This window comes from Anguilla anguilla, chromosome 6 (genome assembly GCF_013347855.1).
Source record: "Anguilla anguilla isolate fAngAng1 chromosome 6, fAngAng1.pri, whole genome shotgun sequence".
In the NCBI taxonomy this organism is placed as follows: domain Eukaryota; kingdom Metazoa; phylum Chordata; class Actinopteri; order Anguilliformes; family Anguillidae; genus Anguilla; species Anguilla anguilla.
The window spans coordinates 49,539,969-49,561,822 of NC_049206.1; the positions used below are offsets into that span (position 1 = coordinate 49,539,969).

General features: G+C 44.3%; 1 protein-coding gene across 1 annotated transcript in view; it reads right to left on the reverse strand.

The window, feature by feature from the left end:
- Nucleotides 1–456: 456 nt before the first annotated feature.
- Nucleotides 457–21,854, reverse strand: part of nt5dc1 (5'-nucleotidase domain containing 1) — a 56,715-nt gene continuing 35,317 nt past the window's right edge. The window contains exons 7-12 of the mRNA XM_035421924.1: nt 17,068–17,242; nt 14,714–14,811; nt 9,948–10,069; nt 5,594–5,752; nt 3,246–3,417; nt 457–2,219 (exon numbers count right to left, since the gene is read on the reverse strand). Coding sequence (XP_035277815.1) covers nt 2,107–2,219; nt 3,246–3,417; nt 5,594–5,752; nt 9,948–10,069; nt 14,714–14,811; nt 17,068–17,242 — 839 coding nt within the window. The 3' untranslated portion in view covers nt 457–2,106. The remainder of the gene's footprint in view (nt 2,220–3,245; nt 3,418–5,593; nt 5,753–9,947; nt 10,070–14,713; nt 14,812–17,067; nt 17,243–21,854) is intronic.

Sequence of the window (21,854 nt, forward strand, 5' to 3'; positions counted from 1 at the left end):
AACTTTCCATTTTAAGATAGAGATTAGACATGCAGCCTTATCTAAGATCATTGGTGTGCAAATTTTCTCAAAGTGAAATCAAGTTTCAGACATCTTACAAAACATTAGTAGACATACATGTTAAAATCCACTTTAACAGATGATATTTCTTGGCATGATTAAGCTATATATCCAAAAGTCATCATTATTTAGCTGTTTTAGTTGTGACATTTATTCACGCAATATTTCTAAAGTGGCTTACATAATACCATAACTACAAAATCAAAGCACCAACACTTTAGTAATCAGGTTGGTAATTAGCACATACGGCTCATACACTACACGCTCACTATATCAACACATAAATCTAGGTTATGCTTGTGATTGTTATTGTCAGGAGTAGGAAATTTAGCATGTGTAGATAACATGAATAAGGTAATAACATACACGTAAAGAATTAAGAAACATCAGGGTGGACTGTGTGTAACAAATTTGTATAGTCTTTTTATTTCACAGATGGTGAACTTTGACAATTTCCCTGCAAGTTCTAGGACATGTACAACAAACAAAGAAAAAAAAAAACATAAGGCAAATTGGGTGCTAAAAATAAAAAACAGGAAAAACCTTACATTACTTTGTATGAAACACTCCCATATACAAACACAAACCAAAAAAAACTTAATGGATGACACACGCTGTTGCATCCTACCAGCCATTACTAACATAGCGCTGAATACTTACACAGATTAAACGCAGGGTAATTGAGAATACATAGCAGCTAGCCTACACGTGAACCAACGATGACAATGTATCCATTCAGAGGTCAGTTAAAGCATGTTCTCACATTGAATACTGCATATGGAGCACGAGTCTTCCACATTTGTACACAATCACTCAACAGCACTACAACTCACATGTACTGCACCAAAACATGACATACATTTAGCAGGGGTGAAGCTGTTAGCTACTACTGTTTTGCACACAATGAGAAATCATCCTTAAGTTTTCCAGGGAGCTGACCATAAACTGATACATATAAAAACAGTGCAGTTTCGTTAAAAACAATGCCCTTAATAATGCTTTCCCTTAAAATAAGTTTTCACTGAACATTTCCATTTGACCTTATAGTTAAACATCTCACCACTCTTGACCACACCCTTTGAGTAAAAAGTTAAGCAACAGTGACATTTTGGCCACATGTTTAGTTTGATTGGTTTCTGAAGTTAATGAAGAATTTTGTGCAAGAAAATGAACAACAACATGGGCTTAACAACTTGGAGTTAAAAACAAAAAGGACATGGTGGTTTAGGCCTCAATGTTTTTGTTTTTTTTCTCTCTACATCATAACTCAAAAGCAAAAAAACATCAAATTGTAAAAACAGAATACATTGGATTGAATTTTAATAATTCAACCAACAATTCTCTTCGACCGAATTCTCTGCAAAAGGGAAAACAACATGGACATGGATGACAAAGATCACAGCTATCATCATACAATCCACTCCAGCTAGGAAAAATATGCTTATTCAAGGCAAATCTTTAGTGGAATGAGAAAGCATAGAGAAAATGGGCTATACAATTATGCAGTGTTGAACAATTTCATGTAATTGTAAGTCAAAGTCAATGTAACAGAAAAAACAAATCACATTCGAAAGAAAGGTAAGCATGTATGAGAGAATATGAATAGTAAAACTGTTCAAGATAATTTTTTTCCATTTACTTTGCTGGGATATACATGCAAATTCAAGTTCTGAGGTAATATATCAAGCAAAACATGGAGCCTTAATATTTCATTACCTTATATTACTCATGTCATTCTCGTAACATACATAATTCAAAGGCTTTCCCGCGTTTCCCTCGGAAAGCAACAACAATGCCGTCTTTAACGTCTTTAAACACGCACGAGGAAGTCACATTTTCGCACATATAGTAGTATAACTCATTCAACAAAAATAATCAAAATGGAAAGGAGTGACACCGCACTGTGTAATACATTCAGATGGCATATATTAAGGTGTGCATGATTTCCTGTGCTCTAGAAATGGAGGGATTTATGTGACGGACGACAGGCGATTTGGGGCCTCGGTCTCCCCCTCCTGTAGGTCATCGAGGGCACGCCCCCGGCCCTCAAGGAAGGCTCTCGCACCTCTTCAGTAGCGAGTCCGGGGGTCGAGGGTAGTAGCCGGTAGTGCAGGGTTTATCCGGAGAGAATCGAGGGAATTCATAGTCCAGCGGGAGGTCTGAGTTGGGGAGAAAAACAAAAATGTAGGCAACAATTATATCAAAATAAAAACAGGGAGGAAAAGAAAAAAGATAACATAGAATGGCAGTGTGGAGCACTGGCTTGTGAACTGAGGTTCAATTTGCGAGCAGTACATTGCTGTCACTTTAAGAAATATCCAGCTGCGTAATATGTAAGAATGAAGCAATGTACAGTATGTCCCCCTAGAACCTGGAAGCTTTTTTCCTAAGGAAATATATATTCCAGTTTTGTTCAGTTTCCAAAATAAGCATGTATTTGCTACTTTAAGGGGTGATGTATTGGAAGCAATATGTAGAAAATACCTTTTTATTACTGTATATGTATGTAATGTAAGGAATACATTAATTCGGTTCTTACTATAGTTAAACTTTTAAAGTGCTTTCTGTGCATTCATAAAGGTTAAACTACATCCGTATCATTAATATTGTATTTTAAAACAATGTAGCCTGAAACAACTGCAGTGCATGCTGCATATGATAAATCCCACTCAAAGGAAGTACTCCGGAAACTGTAGACGCAAACGCTTCCAGTAAACTGCCTGTTAAAAAAACAACGGCCAGTCATTGAATTTTCTATTTCAACATTTATAAATTCCCATTAACAGAGACTTTGCTGAGCAAGCTGGTGACACATGGATCCTGACATTACATACGCATGTGTCATCTCACAACCTCACAGTTGTGGTCGCTTGTTGACAAAAAAGGTCTAAATTGATTTTAAAGGAACATTATACTCTGCAATCCCACCCTCCACTTTAAAAAGTACTTCAGTAGGGAGTGGAAAATCCCCCATTTTGACTGTAACATACAGTATGTATTGGGTTACTTTAGAAATGGCTGCATTTGAGCTCCATCGGTCATCACCCCTGATCCGAGTTATTATCTGAACAGATGTACCGCTGGCAACAATGAGCATGTGACCGTAGGGGCGGGGCCAGACGGGGCAACCCTGACTGCGTGAGGTCACGGCCGCCTCTCTCTCTCTCCCCCTCTCCACCCCGTACCTGCGATGCTCTCCACGCTGGGGATGGCCATGGTGCTGTAGGTGTGGATGCTGTGGCTGCACCAGGTGAGCTTTGGGGTGTCCTCCTCCTCCCCTCCCCCACTCCTGCGCACGTCCGTGAAGTAGGAGCCCCACTGCTTGGAGGTGGCGGAGGGCGTCTTCATTCCCTGGTCCTGCAATAGGCACGCATTAGAGATAGAGGGTCTTTCTGGACGATAGTGCGAGGCTCAGTACAGAGGTCTCAATGCAGCCTTGCAAATAAATGTGGGGCGTCTGCAAGAATAGGAGCGGCCAGAGGAGATGCTAAATGCGATATATACACCGCATTGCCTCGCTCAGACTTTCCTAATGATTATTAGAGTTTCATTTCTGTGTTCATCAGCAAGTTCAGTCTTCCTTTTCCCTTCGCATATTATCAGGAATGCTTCTAGATCGTGTATAACATGCACCAGAACTCATAAGCAGTACAGCTCAAATGCGGAAATACAATCAAAAGGATCCTTTCTCCAAAAATAACTTCATTTCTTCCGCTTGTCAAACAGCAGCGATGTTATTTCTTCCTCGTTGCAATCCGTGTTTTTGTGAACGCTCCCATGATTTTCATCTCACGTTCTCAATGGGAATGAGAACATTTTCAGATAGCCCAGAAAATTTGCACTACCTCAGGATAACCTTTGTATTTCCTTTTAGAGAGAGAGGAGGGGGGGAAACAAAGCCATCTGAGGTTCTTGTTAAAATGTCCAGATAGCGAGAGCAGCTTATCATTATGTGAAATGGTAGCTATATCTTCCTTCTTTTTAACTTTGAAGTTCTTCCACTCCACACACTCCCTGCCTCTCAGAAAACAAACTCTGATAGCCAGCTTTGATTTCCAGCTCTTTAATATGCAACAGTATTTCCCCTTCAGAGCACATTCAAAAAGGCATTTTTCGCCAAAGGAAATTATTAACTTTATAACGTTTTTAATAAAACATCAAAGGACTTCAAGGCAACAAAACTAAACTGTTTCGAGTTCTATTTAAAGTTCAAATTCTCAGATCCTTTTTTGTCAGACCCATCAAAAAAAACCCAAAAAAACATAAGATTAAATCAGTAACTTGCTTCCTCTGTGACTAACTCTCAACTAGAACTTCCTGTTTGGCACAGTCACGCAAAGTTAAAACCAAACATTCAAACATTTTTGTCTAATGCTCAGCAGCAGTACATGAACATATGGAAATTTCCATGAAATGGTCAAATCAGGTCAAAATGAAATGGCATGTTAAAGATGGCTAACAAAGTTATTGTTAAAAATACATTCTTTATCTTAAACTGCACAGCAATGCCACAGAATAACTGAAGTTAGGAAGTTAGCAGAGAATGATAAACTGACCATACAGTTCAAATATAGCAAGTAACCTTCCTTGGAACACAGGAAGGAAAGACCTGGCACCCTCTGTGGAAAGCACTATACTTCTCATGATCTTACCTCACAGGCATGACAGTAAGTTTTTACCTGGGCAGACAGGGGTTAAAGGAGTAGTGAAAGAATGACAGGGGGGTGAATGAATGAGAGTGTGAGGGGACAAGGGGAGAGGCAGAGAGAGGGAGGGCAAGTGAAAGGGAGAGTGAAACAAGCAGGAGCCTGTTTCAGTCCATCCGAACAACGCGGCACAATAGCTCAGGGAACGCCAGCCTCGGTACGAGCGAGGCCACTGAGTGATCCTGAGGAAAAGCCTGCCTGCCTGCCCCCCGCTCGGCACACGTCCCGATCTGTCCCTTTTCTCTCTGGAACAAAACATTCTGCACTCCTGATACCTCAGCAGGAAGTGACCCGCAGAACACACGGGCCTTTGTGTGAGGCCCAAGGCCTGCTCCCAGAGGGAAGTGGCCTTGTGCAGTTATGTTATATCATATCCTACATTTCAGCCCATTTCATCCTTTCCTTTATCACATTTATATTTCCTTTCCTCAGTTGTCGCTCTCTGAATCTCCCTGACTCTCTTTCTCTCTCTCTCTCTCTCGCTCTCACACTCACTGAAATTCTTCCTGTGACAGACTAATATTCTGCTTACATTAAACTTGTTAGAACATGACTGCTATTACAGGAATTACTCGTGAATTAGTAGCTGCTCCAGTTAAGCTGTGAAGCCATCAGAGGACATGCACTTACAGTGCCCCAGTTTTTACCTGCTGTGATGATATATAAAAGCAGTCATTCACATATACGCACACCCACAATCGCACGACGCCCGCACATGCGAAAACACAAGCACAGGGCTACGTGGTGGGATTCTGTATTACGGCAGGCAAATGGACTCGTGACGGGAAACGGGGGCGGGGGGGGGGGGGGGGGGGGGGCGTACGTACTTCAAACTTTCCCCTCTTTTCCAGAGGCTCGGTCTTGGCCTGGCTGCTCCCCGGCACCCCCTCTCCCTCCAGCTCCTCCACGATCATCACCGTCTCCCACTTTCCGTATCTGCTGGCTGGGAACATGTCAGAGCGCATGCTGTCTCCGAAGTACACCACCTACAGGAAGGAAGGGGAATTGCAGTGGGCTTGAAGGCACGACACTTCAGATAGAATTGCATTATGACATTCGCATCTATTACTGAGGTCTGCTTTCTGTAGTGAACTGCATTATAAGCTAATCTCATTTAGCATTGAGAAGAATTCTACATTATTTTCATATGCCAAATGCATAGCTCATTGCCTTTAATATGCATTCCAAACCTGATATCCCAATTCACAAAACTGATCTTATCGTCTCTAGAATGATCATTCCATGAGCCTCTTCTTCAGCACTGTGTGGCTAAAAAGAAAAAAACGGCTCAGCCAGGCCTTTAGGAGAAAGTAAGAGGGACTGACAGGCACTCCTTATTCTTCCAAAATATTCAACATGGAAACTCCTGTGGATTTATTCCTGGCAGTAACAGTGGACTGGAATACTCGCTTCAGCAAAACAACACGGGAGAGGATTTAAGTTATAAGCAGAAAACACTACTGATATACAGAATAAAAGCAGTCAATTCACCTCTGGCAAAGTGATGCTCATCAGTGAAAGTACCTATTTTTCCTGCCTGAGGCCACAAAACAGCTCTTAATGGCTAAAGTGATAACAGTGGGCAATTGTTTTCAAAAAGGCGACCATAAGTGGCAGTTAATCAAAAAGTGGCCTACGTTCACCAGATAATGAGAGCTAAAGCAGGGGCCTTTAAACTTTAAAGAAAACCCTTCACACAACTTTCCTTTCTGGAATGCAGCAGCACAGGGGTGGGTTGTGGTAGAAGGCAGTCAATCAGAGGGGGAGTGGGGAGGGCGGGAGGGGGGGGGGGGATGGGGCTCGCATGAATCACAGAAGGGCGCGGGGAACCGTAGAGAATTCAACCTCTGTGGCCCTGTCGTCCACACGTGTGCGTGCGTGTGTGTGGGTGTTTTTTTGGGGGGCACATAATTTAAGAGCCCACGCCTTGCTCCGCAGAGAGGGTCTTAAGTCCCGGCCCCTCGAAGCGGGCACGGCGTCGGGTTTCCCGGCTTTCCCCCCCGCCGAACTCGACGCGTCCGCGCTCCGCGGAGAGAGGAGCGCCGCGGGGCGATCCCTTTTCGGCTCCCCGCTGCCCGAGGGATGGCGAGGGGGGGAAAATATTTACGGTTCTGGGAACTCCATCACTCGCAGCGCGGGACTGGCTTTCCCAGGGAGGAGAGGTCTCGGGATGACTTGGACATTTGTGTCGAACAGCCCAATTAAACCCAGTCAGATCTGACGGGAAGGCTAATTATTATTAAGTTTGTTCTGATGAAGTTGCATTGAAAGAGGCTATTCATCAGACTAATTACAGCTTGCTTAACCCATAAAGCTTTAAGATGAATGAGGGACTATTTATGAGCTAATAATGTATGTGGACTTCCAATCTGGTTCAAAAGGAAAAATAAATGGCAAACCACTGAAATTTTTCCAAACCTTCCACCCCTTAAGACCACTGCGATCATATTACTCACATGTCACTAGCCAATACAATTCAAAGAGCAAAAACCAACAATTCACATTTTCAAAAAGCATTCAGACAGCATAAAATACAAACAGGAAGACTCCAAATGTCTTCTCTTTAGGTCATTACAGTGGCTACTTGGTGTTTCTATGCCAAAATAGCGCATTCCCCCCTCCCAATCACAAGCTTGTACTGGGCCCATATTCAGAAAGAGTCTCAGAATAGGAGCAATGATATAGGATCAGGCTTCTTTTGTGAATAACCTAACTTCTACATCGATAACCTAAAATGCAAAACTGATCAGCACTTCTGTTCCGAGATGCTCTATGAATAAGTGCCCAGATCTCTGACTGGACGCTTCCTGTGAAGTTCGACATCCTTCGGACCGTGGGCCCCACCTTCGGGCCCCCGCTGGGGTGAGTCAGAGACTCGGCGGGTCCCTCGGGGGCCCCTCCTCCTCGTTAATCCCTCACTCAAAACGGCGATTAGCCGTAATGCGGCCCACGATGGCAGACAGCTCAGCTTTAATGAGCCCATTGTCCTCCGCGGTGTGGGGCCCCAGGAGAGAGAGAGAGAGAGCGAGAGAGAGCCGGTCGCTCTCCTTTCCGACGGGGGACGCGGTTCTCGCCGCGGCCTCCCGGCCCGCACCCGTGTTCCGGCTGGACTCCGCCCTCCCCCCCCCCCGGCTGAGTAACGCTAATTAGAGCTTGTTAGCAAAGCGCGTCGATCCTGCCGAGTTCCCCTTTCTGTTCCCCATTCTGAACCTCAGTGCGTCAAAGCTCCTACACAGCACGGCTGTGTGAGTGCGGTACGGAAGCAGCCGGTCTGACCGAGAGCAGGAAATGGAACAGTTGTTGGTAGCAGTGCTTAGTATTGTCATGGCAATCACTAGGATTGTCACAGCAAAGGTAGAGTTTAATGTGCTTTCCAGCAAGAAAAAGTATATTTAAAAAATTTGCAAAGAAATGTACAGGACTAATCATTTACAATATTTTCACAATTTAATTATGTGCAATTGTAATTATATATCGAAAATGTAGAACTTTTATAACAAAATGAATATACCAGAGTAGTTTCTACACTTTTTAAAGTTCAGTGCCAGGTTTGTCTTGCTCGTTACAATTTAATTGTGTGACAAGAAAAAGCGGTTGAATTGTATTTGGATGAGCATTTGCTCAGTAGACAACTGCACAATTGATAAGATATGAATAAAAACATTTCTTGTGAATTGCTAACACTGCTTATTGCACTGTGCTGATTCATTACAAAAATATGCTTAACATATTTATAAGGGGGTGGGGGGGGGGGTAAGGAGAAAGGCCGAGCTCACCAGTTTTGACTTCTAGAAATGTATAAGAGACAGAAAACACACACAGAGACACACGTACATGCAATATTTCTAACTTCTTGTTGTCCATGGGATGTTCGGTGCCTGGAGACGGAGGGGCCCTGCTGCAAGGCCTAGGAATTTAGTGTTGTACAGAGTTCTAGTTATGCTAGAGAGAACTCCCTTCCTTTCACAACACACAGCAATGCTGAGAGCGGGTCATTGCAGCCCATGTTTGAATCAAGTGTGAGGAGTGAACGAACCCTTTGTGCTGAAGAACAGTGGTCACCTTAAAAAGTGGAGTGAAAGAAACTAAAGTTACCATTTTTGAGACACTTTAAATAGCAATTTTCAATTGTATATTTTTTGTGTGAATGAAAGACTTAAGTGGCAGTGCTGGTAGACAATCCCCACAGAGAAGTCCAAAAAAGAAAACAGTCAGGGCCTCTGGAGGGAGTAATTTCCTGTTTCATGGGGCCCTTTATTTATTTGTTTAAATCGGCATCATTCCATTAACTGAGGTGAACTCTGGCCTGATTTTATGCCTCAGACTTCTTCGGTGTAAATTTGGGAATGTTCACACACTGTTTGCCTATTTAATTCAGTAAGGATGCATAATTAGCGTATTTTGAGCGTAGGTTCATTCACACTTATTCACTCTCCCTCTCCCGGCACCGAGTCTTACGTCCCTCCAGGAGACAGGGAGGCACGCAAGATCCACCAATGCCGTGCGACTCCACCCAAAAAAGGGGGCGGGCCGGTGCTCTGAATGCCCCTCATTCAAGGGCGTCCGCGCGAAGTTCTCCTCAGGTGAAAGCAGAGAGGGCTGAAAATAGCATCGCCCCGGGTGGCCCCGGCGGACGCGTGCGCGAACGCGGGTCAGAGGCGCATTCCTCGAGCGCTTCGTCCGAATGGCGCACGGCGCGGTACGCGCCTCGTGTTCCGTGACGCACCCCCCCCCCCCCCCAAGCTTTGCCAGCTCTTAATCCCGCCCATCTCGGCACCTCTTCCGCGCTCACGCTCCCGCCATCGTCAGCGCCAAAGGAGAGCGGGTGTGTGCCGTTTCTTTCCCCGTCCTCACTTTGGTGAGAAGTCCTCCAGATTCACAGCGCGTGATCTTCGCGAATGCGCCGGGGGAAAGCTGTAGCGCTGCCATTGGAAATGGCTAAGTGAGGTCATAATAAGTTAATAGCTTTTAGTTGGTGAGCTGGCTTTCCCATGAACAATACCGGGAGGCCCCGTCCGACTGTGATGAGGTAACGTGACTGAAGAGAGCTAATCAGGCAATGACGTACCAGGCAGCTACTGAAAAAGAACAGTAACTTATCACACGCTTTAGTGCTGTACACTCCCTCTCCCTCACACGTGTGCATATCACAAACACACACACACACACGCAGACACACACCTTTGGCTCGGCCTTTCCAGTCATGGACTTGAGCAGCTCGTGGAGGTGGGGCCAGTTCCCCTGAGAGTACCAGCCAGGCTTGTCCAGGGATGGAAGCCCCTCACTCTCCTCCACGTCATTAACTGCAAGAGACAGAGCACAATAGTGACACTGAGAAACACAGAGCAGCACTGAGAACCACAGAGCAACACTGAGAAACACAGAGCGACACTGAGAAACACAGAGCAGCACTGAGAAACACAGAGCAGCACTGAGAAACACAGAGCGACACTGAGAAACACAGAGCAGCACTGAGAAACACAGAGCAGCACTGAGAAACACAGAGCAGCACTGAGAAACACAGAGCAGCACTGAGAAACACAGAGCAGCACTGAGAAACACAGAGCAGCACTGAGAAACACAGAGCGACACTGAGAAACACAGAGCGACACTGAGAACCCATAATTCCGATGCCACACGATGAAGCACGGTCATACTATGGAACACAGGAGCTAGTGGAGGACACTGCAACACTAAGAAATACACAACAGGATTGTACATGACTATGCAGGGCTAAAGGGAAGCCAATGTAGTCCTATGGCGTCACTTACCAAAGCAGAAGATTTATCAGTGTCTGCTAATTAATTTACAAGACACACTATAGTTACCTGCATTCGTTTCATTCTTTCTTTGCAAAGCACCACTGGTTTTAATTTTAAAAAATTTAATTAAAACCAGTAGGACCAGAAACAAAAAATAATTAAGAAACTCTATGGTTGAGGCCTTTCCTGCCCCAGCTGTAAATCCCCCCTCCCCCCACAGCTGTTACCTCTCTCTATTCCCGCAGTTCTACGATCCATTCCCACAATCACGGTGAAAAAACACCCTCCCTGCGGGGCCCTGATTCACAGTGTCGGTACACAGCTCATTAAAACTGGCGGTTTTTCTCCCCCGTGTAAAATAACACCGACTCTCACAGCCTCAAAGCGTCATTCCTGAAAATCACGAGGTGTGAGATGAAACAAGCATGTACACGTGACAGCGAATATGTCTGCAGCTCTCCAGGAAGGAAAAAAAAAACATAAACTGAGATCCTAACATTCAACCAGGGACATTTATATCCCTTGTTAAAAACAATAAAATAATATTGTAAAATCTACAGCAGAAGAAATGCCCTTGTACTTTGCTGACCGGAGAAGGCTTAGGTTCAGACAAAAGCACTCTGGTGAATGAACGCCGTCGGTCTGACCACGAGCTGGGTTTCTCGGTGGACGAAGGCCAAGGTAAGACACAGCGGAATCTCGACTCCCGATGCATTGCTCATGCCGCAAAACTTCAGGGAGGCCTCAAAAAAAAAAAAAAAAAGTCACGTGTTCGAAAATTCAGGAGGAGCTTCAGACGATATTCATCCCGTGTTTACGTCCGCATTTCTTATTTCGACATCCAGCCTCCTGCAGCAAAGCACAGCTGTGCGTTTGCAACTGAGGGGGCGTTCAGGGAGAACGCAGCATGCGTTTTCATCTTCCGTAGCCAACCGAACATTAACAAGTTAGCGTGCCCGGCGAACATTTTCGGCAGTGTTTTTTGGTCTGGCAACGTCCCGGTCTGGAGCACCCACAATAAAACATCTCAACTCCACCAGGTTCCCAGGGGTCGCTTTTACAAGTGGGGGGTTTGATTTTTTTTATTTTGACAGGGAAACGTGGCATTAGAAGTCGATATGAACGCGTGGGCCCAACACTAGCATAACCACAGCAGCTGCTCTCGTTAAAAAAGACATCAGCTGGGAACCACGTGACTGCAGCATGCAATCAAACAAAGCCCCTGTATAAGACATGAAGCTTATGAAGGCTTTAGCTTTAACTTTCTTCACCTCATGAAAACATGAAGACTTTTTTTTATGCACTATGACTTTCTGTGGGAAGAGTATCCTCGCGAAACCTTATCCCCTTGATGTCTTGATGCGTTAAGCGGCTTCCTTTTGTTCCTCCCAGCAAGAGGACGTGCAGTCGATGGGGATGAAGTTAGCCCCAGTTTTCTAAATGTCATCTTTGAGCGGGTTGCCATGTTTTTCCAAGGCATGTCACATAAAGTTTGCACCACTTTACTGTGTTGTGTCAGCTGTCGCTATATGAAATGGCTGCCTCTTGTACTTTTTTACTTAAGTACAAAAAGCTATGCATTGAAGAGAGGCTTCCTGCTTGCCAGAGAGACAGAAGGCATATAAAAGAACTGCAGCTCCAGAGCAATTCTAGGCTGAATAAGGGTTTTAGTTTTCTGGGGCTGATAGTTGGTTGGCAATATTGGCAGATATCTTTATCTCTCTGTTTCACTTTATAACACATTGGCAAACTGAAACCAAATTTCTCCACTCAAGAAGAAGTAGATGAGCACTGATGTGAACTTATGAAGGAGAAATGTTGCAATGTTGCATTTTATTCGTGTAACAATATATTTCAAATGGCTGATTGCTTTATTAAGCAGAGAGAGGTACCTCTGTACAGCTTTGTTTGTGCGTTTGGCTAGTAAAAATGATAAATTAAAAATAAAAATAAAAAACAAGTAAAAGGTTCAGATGATTATGACTTGGTTTCTTTTTGAACAAGCTTAACTTATTTTACAGCATTAGCAGCGTGTCAAATGCTTTACCTCGCTGATGGATGCATGTTGCCTCATCCTATTGGCCACAATCTTAGCTTACTGGCCGATACTGATAAGTACACTTGAAGCTACTATCGGCTGACACAGTTACAAGCCCAATATTATCGTGCATCCTTAGTTCTACTTTTGATGTACTCCACAGGTCATCCTAAGTAGAGAGAATACCTTCCATTAAATTTGCCAGCACTATATCCACTGACAGAGCAGACGGAGCAAAGTCGCAAAAGGGTTAAATACGCAATAAATACTGTTGCGGTGGGGGGGGGGGGGCCCTCACACATGGAAACAGCTGTGAGGAAGCAGGGCCTTCAGAGAAAGTGAAATGAGAATTATGTGCTTGTTCAAAGCCCCCTGAAACGCGACACGGAATCACACACCGTACCATTAAAAATACCACATGGCTTTCAGGAAGTGAATTCTAGGAGTTCTACCAGTAACCAGTGAGTATGTGTACGCGCCATGCAAATATTTATGCGGTCCTGACGCATTTTAACGAACGTTTCATAGCGAATGCCTCGTTGACGCACTGATTAAATGGCATCTACGTCTGATGCAAAGCAAAAACAAATCCCAGACTTATGAAATCCCCTCGCAAGAGTGCTAAACATGCCCAGCTTTAACTGGAATCTCCAAAACCACTGTTTTAAACAGAATGTACAAAGTAGCAGGGTCTCATTAAAACACACGCACGCCCACAAACACATCAAGATTTTCAGAACAGCACTTTCTGAAAAAGCTTTTAGCAGGTCTCACAATAAGCTAACACAGGAAAAAATGCACCCATAATCATAGCCTTACTTAATGGAGACCACACTGTTGTTGATAATGTATAGTATTTCTATCAGCGAAAAACACCTGGACTCTATTAAATTATGGCACTGGAAGCAGTGGAAAGCATTATAACAGAATTTCAGTTTCTCAGATACTCCGTACAGGCAGTAGCTGTCTTGTTACTGGGTAGTCTACGTGCGCTGAGTAAGAACAAGAGAAGGTTTTTGCTGACTTCTGAAGGTAACTCAAAGTGTACGGGAGTCATTGATCAATTTGACCGCAACGACTGGATGTACAACAACTGAATAGCCTCACTTCAGGCACACTAGGGCATCTGATGCAACACTCAGCTGTTCTGCTGGCACGAGCACACGCAGGTCAGTCCAGCTGAGGACAGGGCCCAGCTAGCGCTACGTAGCCGATCAGGCCTTTTCTTCAATGAGTAAAGGCTTACAGTCAGGCTAAAGGTGAAACGCAAAGCCTAAAGAGAAACCACACCACCAACGTAAAATAGAAGCAACATTTGTCGCAGCGCCTGGTAGCATGGCGGGGGTTGGAACGGAACGAATACCTTTGGGGTTGGGTCATTTCTGTCTCACGCAGAACGCAGCCCTCCGGTGTTATTTCTGGAAAGAAACGGCTCCAGATGGAGGCGCGTTCCACAAAAACACCTTTTCCGAGCGCACACCTTCGAGACACGACGTGAAGCCAACTCCTCTCTTCTCTTAGAGGGACGTGGACAGGCGTTGTCAAATTAAATTGCGATCACATGCTTAGTTCTTGTGTAATTTGGGCCAAAAAATATCATAGCATTTTAGAGCACTTGAAGGAAGGAAAATTAGTGACAGTGCAAGCTGCATCAAACCCACAAAATGTAATGGCCTCAAGATGCATTTATACCCTTTGAAATATAATAAACAAATTAAATTAAAAATGACTTTAACAGAAGAAAAATAGCAAAAATTGCCTTTCCTGGTTAATAAAAAGAAACAATGCACAATTTTGATATTGAGTCGCATCACATGTTCTACTAATACTTCCCATTCAAGCAAATTATACTGCTTTTGAAGTATCAAAATCAAGCTGTTGCACTGCCCAACTGGATGTGCTCTAAATCTTTATTGAAAACATTTCAGCAGAAAATAAAATACGTAGGGAGGCACCGAGTGAACTCCAATAGGTTCATTTTCCGCCAACAGCTGCACAGGAAGCAACAGAATACCTGGACATTCTCAGAGCGACCCACTTTCTGGCTGCTTTGAGAATCACCGATGCGCACAGGCCCCGCTCAGGTGACTGATGGCTGTTTGGGTGAGGGTCTGGCACAGTGCCAGCTCTGGAACGGGGGCTCCTACCTAGGGTCCGGAATGGCCTCTGCTGGGGCACCAGGGAGAAGAACCCAGGCTTCAAGGCATTAGTGATGATGACGTCAAACAGCTCCTCAAAGTCCTTCCTGGAATGGCAGCCAATCAGATGCGGGGGGGGGGGGGGGGTCACAGGTCAGTTGGTTCCAGAAAAAAATAGTAATATACAACATGTGGATCAATACTTGTTCAGTGTTTTCAGCTTGACATTTGTTCAGTTATGAGAAAAACAGACTTAAATGAGGAACATGGGTCTCACCTTCTTTTTCACTTTGGAGGGTAACAAACTCTTAATATTTTCACTGTAAAGGTCAGGCCTAATGCAAAAATGCATGTGAGTCAATCTCTCCAAGAATCCACTGCGAAGTGTGCCTCTCGGTGAGGTGAACATTCACATTCAGCTCACGTGAGCACAGTAAACCGAATCAAAGAAAACAAGGCACGTGGCCAAACTGGCAAAAGTGCAGAGCAACAGTAGGAGCTGAAGAAAGAAAGACAAAGCAAGGCCTCTTGCACTCGATTTCAGAAGCTTCCAGAAGCTAACCTCATGAGTGAGCCGAACCAACGCATTACAACTGAAAGCCTCTGGGAAGGCAAAGACCCACCGAAACAATGGTCAAAAACACAAATAACTTTCACAGTGAACTGTGTGTGTACCGTCAGAAGAGATACAATCACTCAAAATGAGGAATCGTTTGTAGTGCCAAAATGAATAGTGATTCACTCTAATGCGTTACAATCCGCCTTTCTCAGTTGTTTCAATATTTAACATCAGCGCCAAGGCAGATGCCACTATGAGCTAACAAAAATCACCGTCACAGCCTGGGAGCTGTTTTTTTTCCCCAGCGACTGTTGGGGGGGGGGGGGGAGCTGTGAACACAGAGCTAATGGACTCAGAGTAGCATGAGCGGCTAAATGTTTATGCCAACTCAGCAGGGACCCGAGTACAGATTAGTGCCCGTGGTGCGGGGGGGGGGGTAAAGCTGTGGCTAGCTGCCCACGCCAAAGAGACTCCCGCTACAGGAGGAAGTGCCCGGGCCTGAAAGGGTGGGGCCCATGTTCGTCCTGTGACATATTACAGCTTCCAGGGCCAGGGGCCAGGGGCCAGGGGCCAAGGCCCAGAGCCCAGTGCATGGGGTGGAGGGAGAGCAGGAGGGGCTGCATCTCTTGGAGGAGGAAACATGGGGGTTCCCCCTCAGGAAATGGAAAAACCAGACGTGCCCCAGGCAACGCAGAACCCGCTGATCCCCAGCGCCGACGCCGAACGCTCATTAATCCTTCGGGGGCGTTTTTTTTTATCGAACAGGAGCTTATGCAGACACATCAATTAACCGGAATGTTCCCCCAGGGGGGGCGGCTGCGGGGAGCAGGAGACTAGCCCCGCTGGGCCCCTGCAGGAGCACTGCACACACCTGCTGGGGAAGTTCACACCCAGGGCAGCGCACATGGCGTGCCGCGAAGGCCGCGCTCCCAGGAGGCGTGACGGACCAGAGCCAGCGCCGGCGGTTAGCTTTCCGCGCGGCGCCCCGTAAATCTGCCGGCTCCCTCCAAACCCGCGAACGCGCGCTCCCCGGCGGAACGGACCGCCAGTGGACCGCGCCGGGCTGAGAAGGTCGCCGGAGAGGGACTCAAAAGCCAGGGGAAAGGGGGGGTGGGGGGGGGGTGGGGGAAGGGGGTACTCTGAGGGGACGGGGAGAAACAACGAGAGCAGCCGGACCGCCATGTTTGGCAGGAAATGGCTGCGGGGGAGGCTGCCGCCGCAGATATCCCACGAGGCACAGCGGGCGTCCAGAGCGAACGCTTCGCTTTCAGCTCCTTTTTTTTTTCCCCCCTACTTTCCATTGTGCATTATGGTCCCGCCGGCACATCTTGCATAATACCGCTGCGGAATCTTGGGATGACGTGGCCGTTCGGTGAATTGGCTAAATAAAAAATGTGATTTTGGATTCTGGAACAGAAACTGCCGCCTGCTCGTAAAACGCTTATTGCTTTGCAGCAGCGAACTGAAACAAACAAGAGATAATGATAACTCCAAAATGAAAACCGTGGAGTTATCTGGAACGCGTCAGTGTTCTGGAGTGTGTTAGAAAGCGTTTGGGAGTAGGTAAAAGAACATTCCGGAGTGGACTGGTGTGTGTTCTGGAGTTTGTTAGCGTTGTACTTTTTTTTTCAGCTTAGGTTTGGAGCTCGTGAGCATTATGAGCTGTGTTAGAGCGCGCGTTCTGAAGTGTGTAAATACTACGAGGTATATCCAGAGCGCGTCATTTGCCTCAGATACACACGCGGCTAGGCTTTACCTGGTCACGGTCAGGTGAAGCAGGAACGCGGAGCGTCGTCCCACTCACCCCAGGATGTGCTCGCACACCAGCCTGCAGTAGTCGCTGTGGGAGCTGGTGATGAGGAGGACAACCTTGCCCGCGTTCTTCATGCTGCGCAGCCAGGCCTTGACCGAATCCGAGCAGGGCTGCAGGTACCGGCCCGGGTTCTGCTTCACGCTCGGGAAGTACGTGCCCGTGTCCTCTGGAAAAGGAAAACGCACAGCTGCACCGTCACTGGCTCAATTCGTCCATGTTTACTGTACTCTGTATTATGCATGGGTCTACAGTACCAAGTGTCAATCAACCATAAGCCAAAAACACGTCCACTACCCTAAGAGAACTACTTTCACATGAAAATAATACAATTATAAAAATGTACATAATGAGACGACATTAATGCACGAGGATATGTTTGGGTGTAAACAGTTGCCCAATTAGTTTCGTATTGATCGTTGTTTCGACATGACGTACAAAAATGCAATAGGCTCTCGTCTAACATCCAACTAAAAATTCTGCGAACTGTGTGGAATCCGCTACATTGCCTAGTGTGGAGATAAGCTGGACTACATTACATACGTACGTATATGGAAATTTAAAAAATGTGGTCATTTTATGAGCAGAGAGCCACCGCACACAAAACTGTTAAAACATTTAATCCAACGTACCACTAACTCATTTGGCAAGCGAGCGGCTGTTTTGCATTTCAGCAGATCGAAGAAAAGGTCGTAAGAAGAGACAGGCGACTCTGACCCTTCTCCAGGAACTTTGAAGTTTAACAGCCCAGCCCGCCAGTGGCTTTCATTATGATATAACACAGGCGAAAGACCGTTTTTTTTACTCGCCTCCCTCTTACGGAAGCAGACCGCATCGAGACAGCTGAAACGCGAAGGGAGGCGACGGGGACTGAGATTGCACGGACGACGCGAAAATTCCTCGGAGACGCAGGAGGAATGTCGGTGACACTACAAAGCGGCGCAGGACGTAGTGCCCCGCTGCTCGGGGGCTGTACGTGCCAGGCTGTGCAGAGCTGGAGACCTTTTTCTGAGTTATGATTCAATTAAATTCTGCTCTGCTACAGCCCTGCTGCTATCGTGCAAGTACCACCACGCCAACAATGTGCATTTTTTCAGAAAGTTCACGGAACAGCTAATGTTTAAAATAAGATTTTGTTCTGAAATATAAGTAACGAAAAATAAAATGGCCTTATCTTCTGCGGTGGTACAATAGAAACAACAACGAAAAAAATAAATAAAACAATTATTTAAGGACACTAATAAAATAAAGAATACACAAACAGTATATGTGTGAAAAGCACAATCTCCTTACTGATAAATGATCTCTAACACAATACTAGGAAAAACACAAAATCTAGTGAACGTTCTTTTTTGTGTCAACAAACGGTTAATTATTGTCCATTACAATGTCAATGGGGACTAACGAACACAATCCAAACACTAATTATGTTCGCTTGAATCAAGCCAGGTATTGTTAGTGTGCTTTTTACAAGCTTTCTTGTTAAACTGAACTGTACAAACAATCGAAAGTCCAGGAAAAGTCCTCTCCCAGTTTCTGACATATTTTGTACCTTATCAAAACAGGAAGTTCCGATGTATTTACCAAAGAGGCAAAGAATGTGCTCTTTATGTTAGAAGTGGCATTTCGTTTTTTTTTCACAAGCAGGAGAAAAGCAGGCTTAGAAAAACTTCCAGTTGGCAGATGATTACAGCACATTCATCAGTCCAGGCATTTGTCCCATGGAGCGTTAAATATGCATGTTTTTGCCCTGGCAGAGGTCAGTGATCACTGTGCCCAATATAGAGACAAGCTGTTACCGCATACACACATACACATGCCTGTTCACTGGGGCTGGGTATTATCAGGTGCTACATGATCCAATACATATCCTGATATTGGGGTAATGGTACAATGCATATCCTGACATCAGGGTCATGATACATATCCGGATATCAGGCTCAAAATACAATACAAGGGTCAGAATACAACAGATATCCAAATACGCATGGGGATGCAAATTTTGAAATAGCTTTTAAAACGGTGTGATGGAAATTTATCTTGCATATGACATTAACTATCTGAAATGTATTTCAATGTGTTTATAACAAAACTATGTATGTAACTGTAGGTGAACATTGGAAAGGTACTGGAGATGAATGACCTGTGAAGAGGAAGAAAACAATGTGGGTAAAAACAGGGAGCTTGCCACATGCATTTAAGAAGGTCATGAATGTGTAAATGTGACTTGAGGGATATACTTTTTAAATGGAGCAAAAACATAGTTAAAAGTACATTTGCTATAAGCACATAACCAGAGGGTATAAGGTTACTGAATGTATAACCATTGTGTACAAAATGTCATGTCTTGATCAACAGGGTCTGAAAACTGCATATACTGTGCACAATATCAAAGAGGACAAGCTGTTCTGAAGAAAGAACACCTACGCCTGCCGCAAAAGTGCCAATAAACTAGGCATATGGTCAAGCTTTCTGGCTGAAGCAGCAAAGTTTCTCAGAAAAACAGCAATGGGTGCGGGCGGGGGCTACCATCATACCAAGGTCTGTCTAAGGGCCGTTGAAAAGAGATATAAAGGACAGAGGCGTAAACAGAAGTTTGAGATTCTCTTCTCGAGCTCAGTGATGAGTACTTGAACGGTTTCTCCTAGTTGATCAAATAAAGAGCATATTGGTAAATTACTTGGTAACCTGGCTAAATTATTGCCTTCATTAGAGGTAGAATCTATGACAACGGAGTCGGATGTTGCCGAGGAAAACATCACTGATTACCTCAGTTGCTAAAGACACCGTGTAGTTCCAGCCAAGACCAACTAAAAATACACAAAAGCCTTTGAAGTTCAGTAAGTTCCCGCATAATACATCATAAACAAAGAGAAAAGCCAGGAATGTGCTCATTTCATGGAAATAAATTCATAAAAACTATAAACATACTGACAGTCTCCCACCTCCCCAATGTGTATGTGAGGATGTTTCTGTGATAGATACACATACTGTCCTCTGTACACATACGTATGTGCATAGGTGTGTGCATTCATGCAAACGTACATCTTACAGCAAGACTGTGGGTATTTTTCCGTTAAAACTGTTGCAATGAGGATCCCATTATGTTTCAATAAGGATTTGCTGATGTGTGCTTTAATGTGAACGGCTTCCAAAACGTAGAGCAGAAACAAATGTTTCACTTGAGAATGCCAAATAAACAGGATTATTTCCACAGGAGTAATCTGCGAAACGGCAGTTAATTTTAATAAGAATGTGTCTGTGGTTGCCTAATTCGAGCCCATTTCATAAGAGCAAAAGTTCAGCGTTTGTAAATGCTGCGCCCTCTTCCTTTCATAAATGTGATTTTTTATTTATTTAGTTTTTTCTGTTGAAAACTCAGAATTAGCTTTGTGAATTGGTACACGTGATAAATGTTCACTGGGAACTAAAGTGTTGACGTTGAAAAAAAAAGGCCACTGTAAATACAGAAAGGATTTTAAGACATCACTGCCCCCTCGTGGTAGGTGTGTGAACTTGAACATTTCAAATATATTGCCAGAATCATGAAGTGCTCACTTATAAGGATCATGCCAAAACATAATATAAGATCTTACTAATTGTTCTTGGACAGGAACATATTTGAATATAGGAATCCTGGTTAGCATCAGCATGAAAGAGAAAGGTCAGCAGCCATACCTCCTAGATCAATTATGTAGTGAGGCAAACACTGGTTAGCTCTTAGAAAGGAGACCCTCTATGACATTTATTTGGCTAATAAATCCTTGACCCTCTGCTTCAATAATAATAATATTTTTTATGATTAATACTATTGCTTCTCTAATATCAGTAGCTTTAATATCTTGAAAATGAAGACAAAACGATAAATGAAAATATATCATGTCAAAGATATCACAAAAGCTTTATATATAGAAATATATGAAGTCCATATATGAGTGAAGGGCACACATTTATAAATATGTTCTATATGTATTATAACAGCAGACAAGTTATTGCAGTGTTTGTCCCTATGAACGAGTGGAGGCTGTTCAACGTAAGCAAGGGAAGAACTTAAAATAAATAGACTAAAAATAAATTAAATGACTTAAAATGAATGGGCTAATGAGAAATGTGAACAATTGAGAACAAAGGGGATCATTATTTTGAATGGAAAACTTGTTATAAATCATGGCAGAAAGGATGCCCTCTTTTGGCCAAAAGGCAAATAGCAGAGGCACATCTCAAACTTATCTCCAAGGAGCTTGTCATCTGCTAGACGTCAGGCTATATGCAAACATGATTGTGCCACAAATTGCATAAATACTTAATTGTGATTGGCTGATAACTACATTGATATCACTACATACTGCATCGTGAATCATTCTCCCTTCTATAACAAAGTCAGCACAAGCATACTGGCTACATAAAAAATTAGCAAAGCAATGAAAACCGAATCCATGTCTTTCATCAACGTTACTTCTCAGCTGGAATGTCTTTTCTTTCTTCTTCCTCTCAACCCTTACTTTCTCCACATTTCCTGACAACCAGCCATAACTGTTATGAACCCACACTCTAAGCTGGTCAGAGGAGGATGGGCTCCCCCTGTGAAGTCCGGTTCCTCCTAAAGTTTCTCCCTATGTGCCATCCAGAAAGTCTTTCCTTGCCACTGTTGCTTTTGCCTGGGTTTGTGGGTGCTTTGGTGCTTGTAGGGTATACTGTGAAGTGTATTGTGGCAAATTCCTTGTAAAATGCACAATATAAAGAAATTTTGATTGATTAATCGACTGAGGAAAGACACTGTG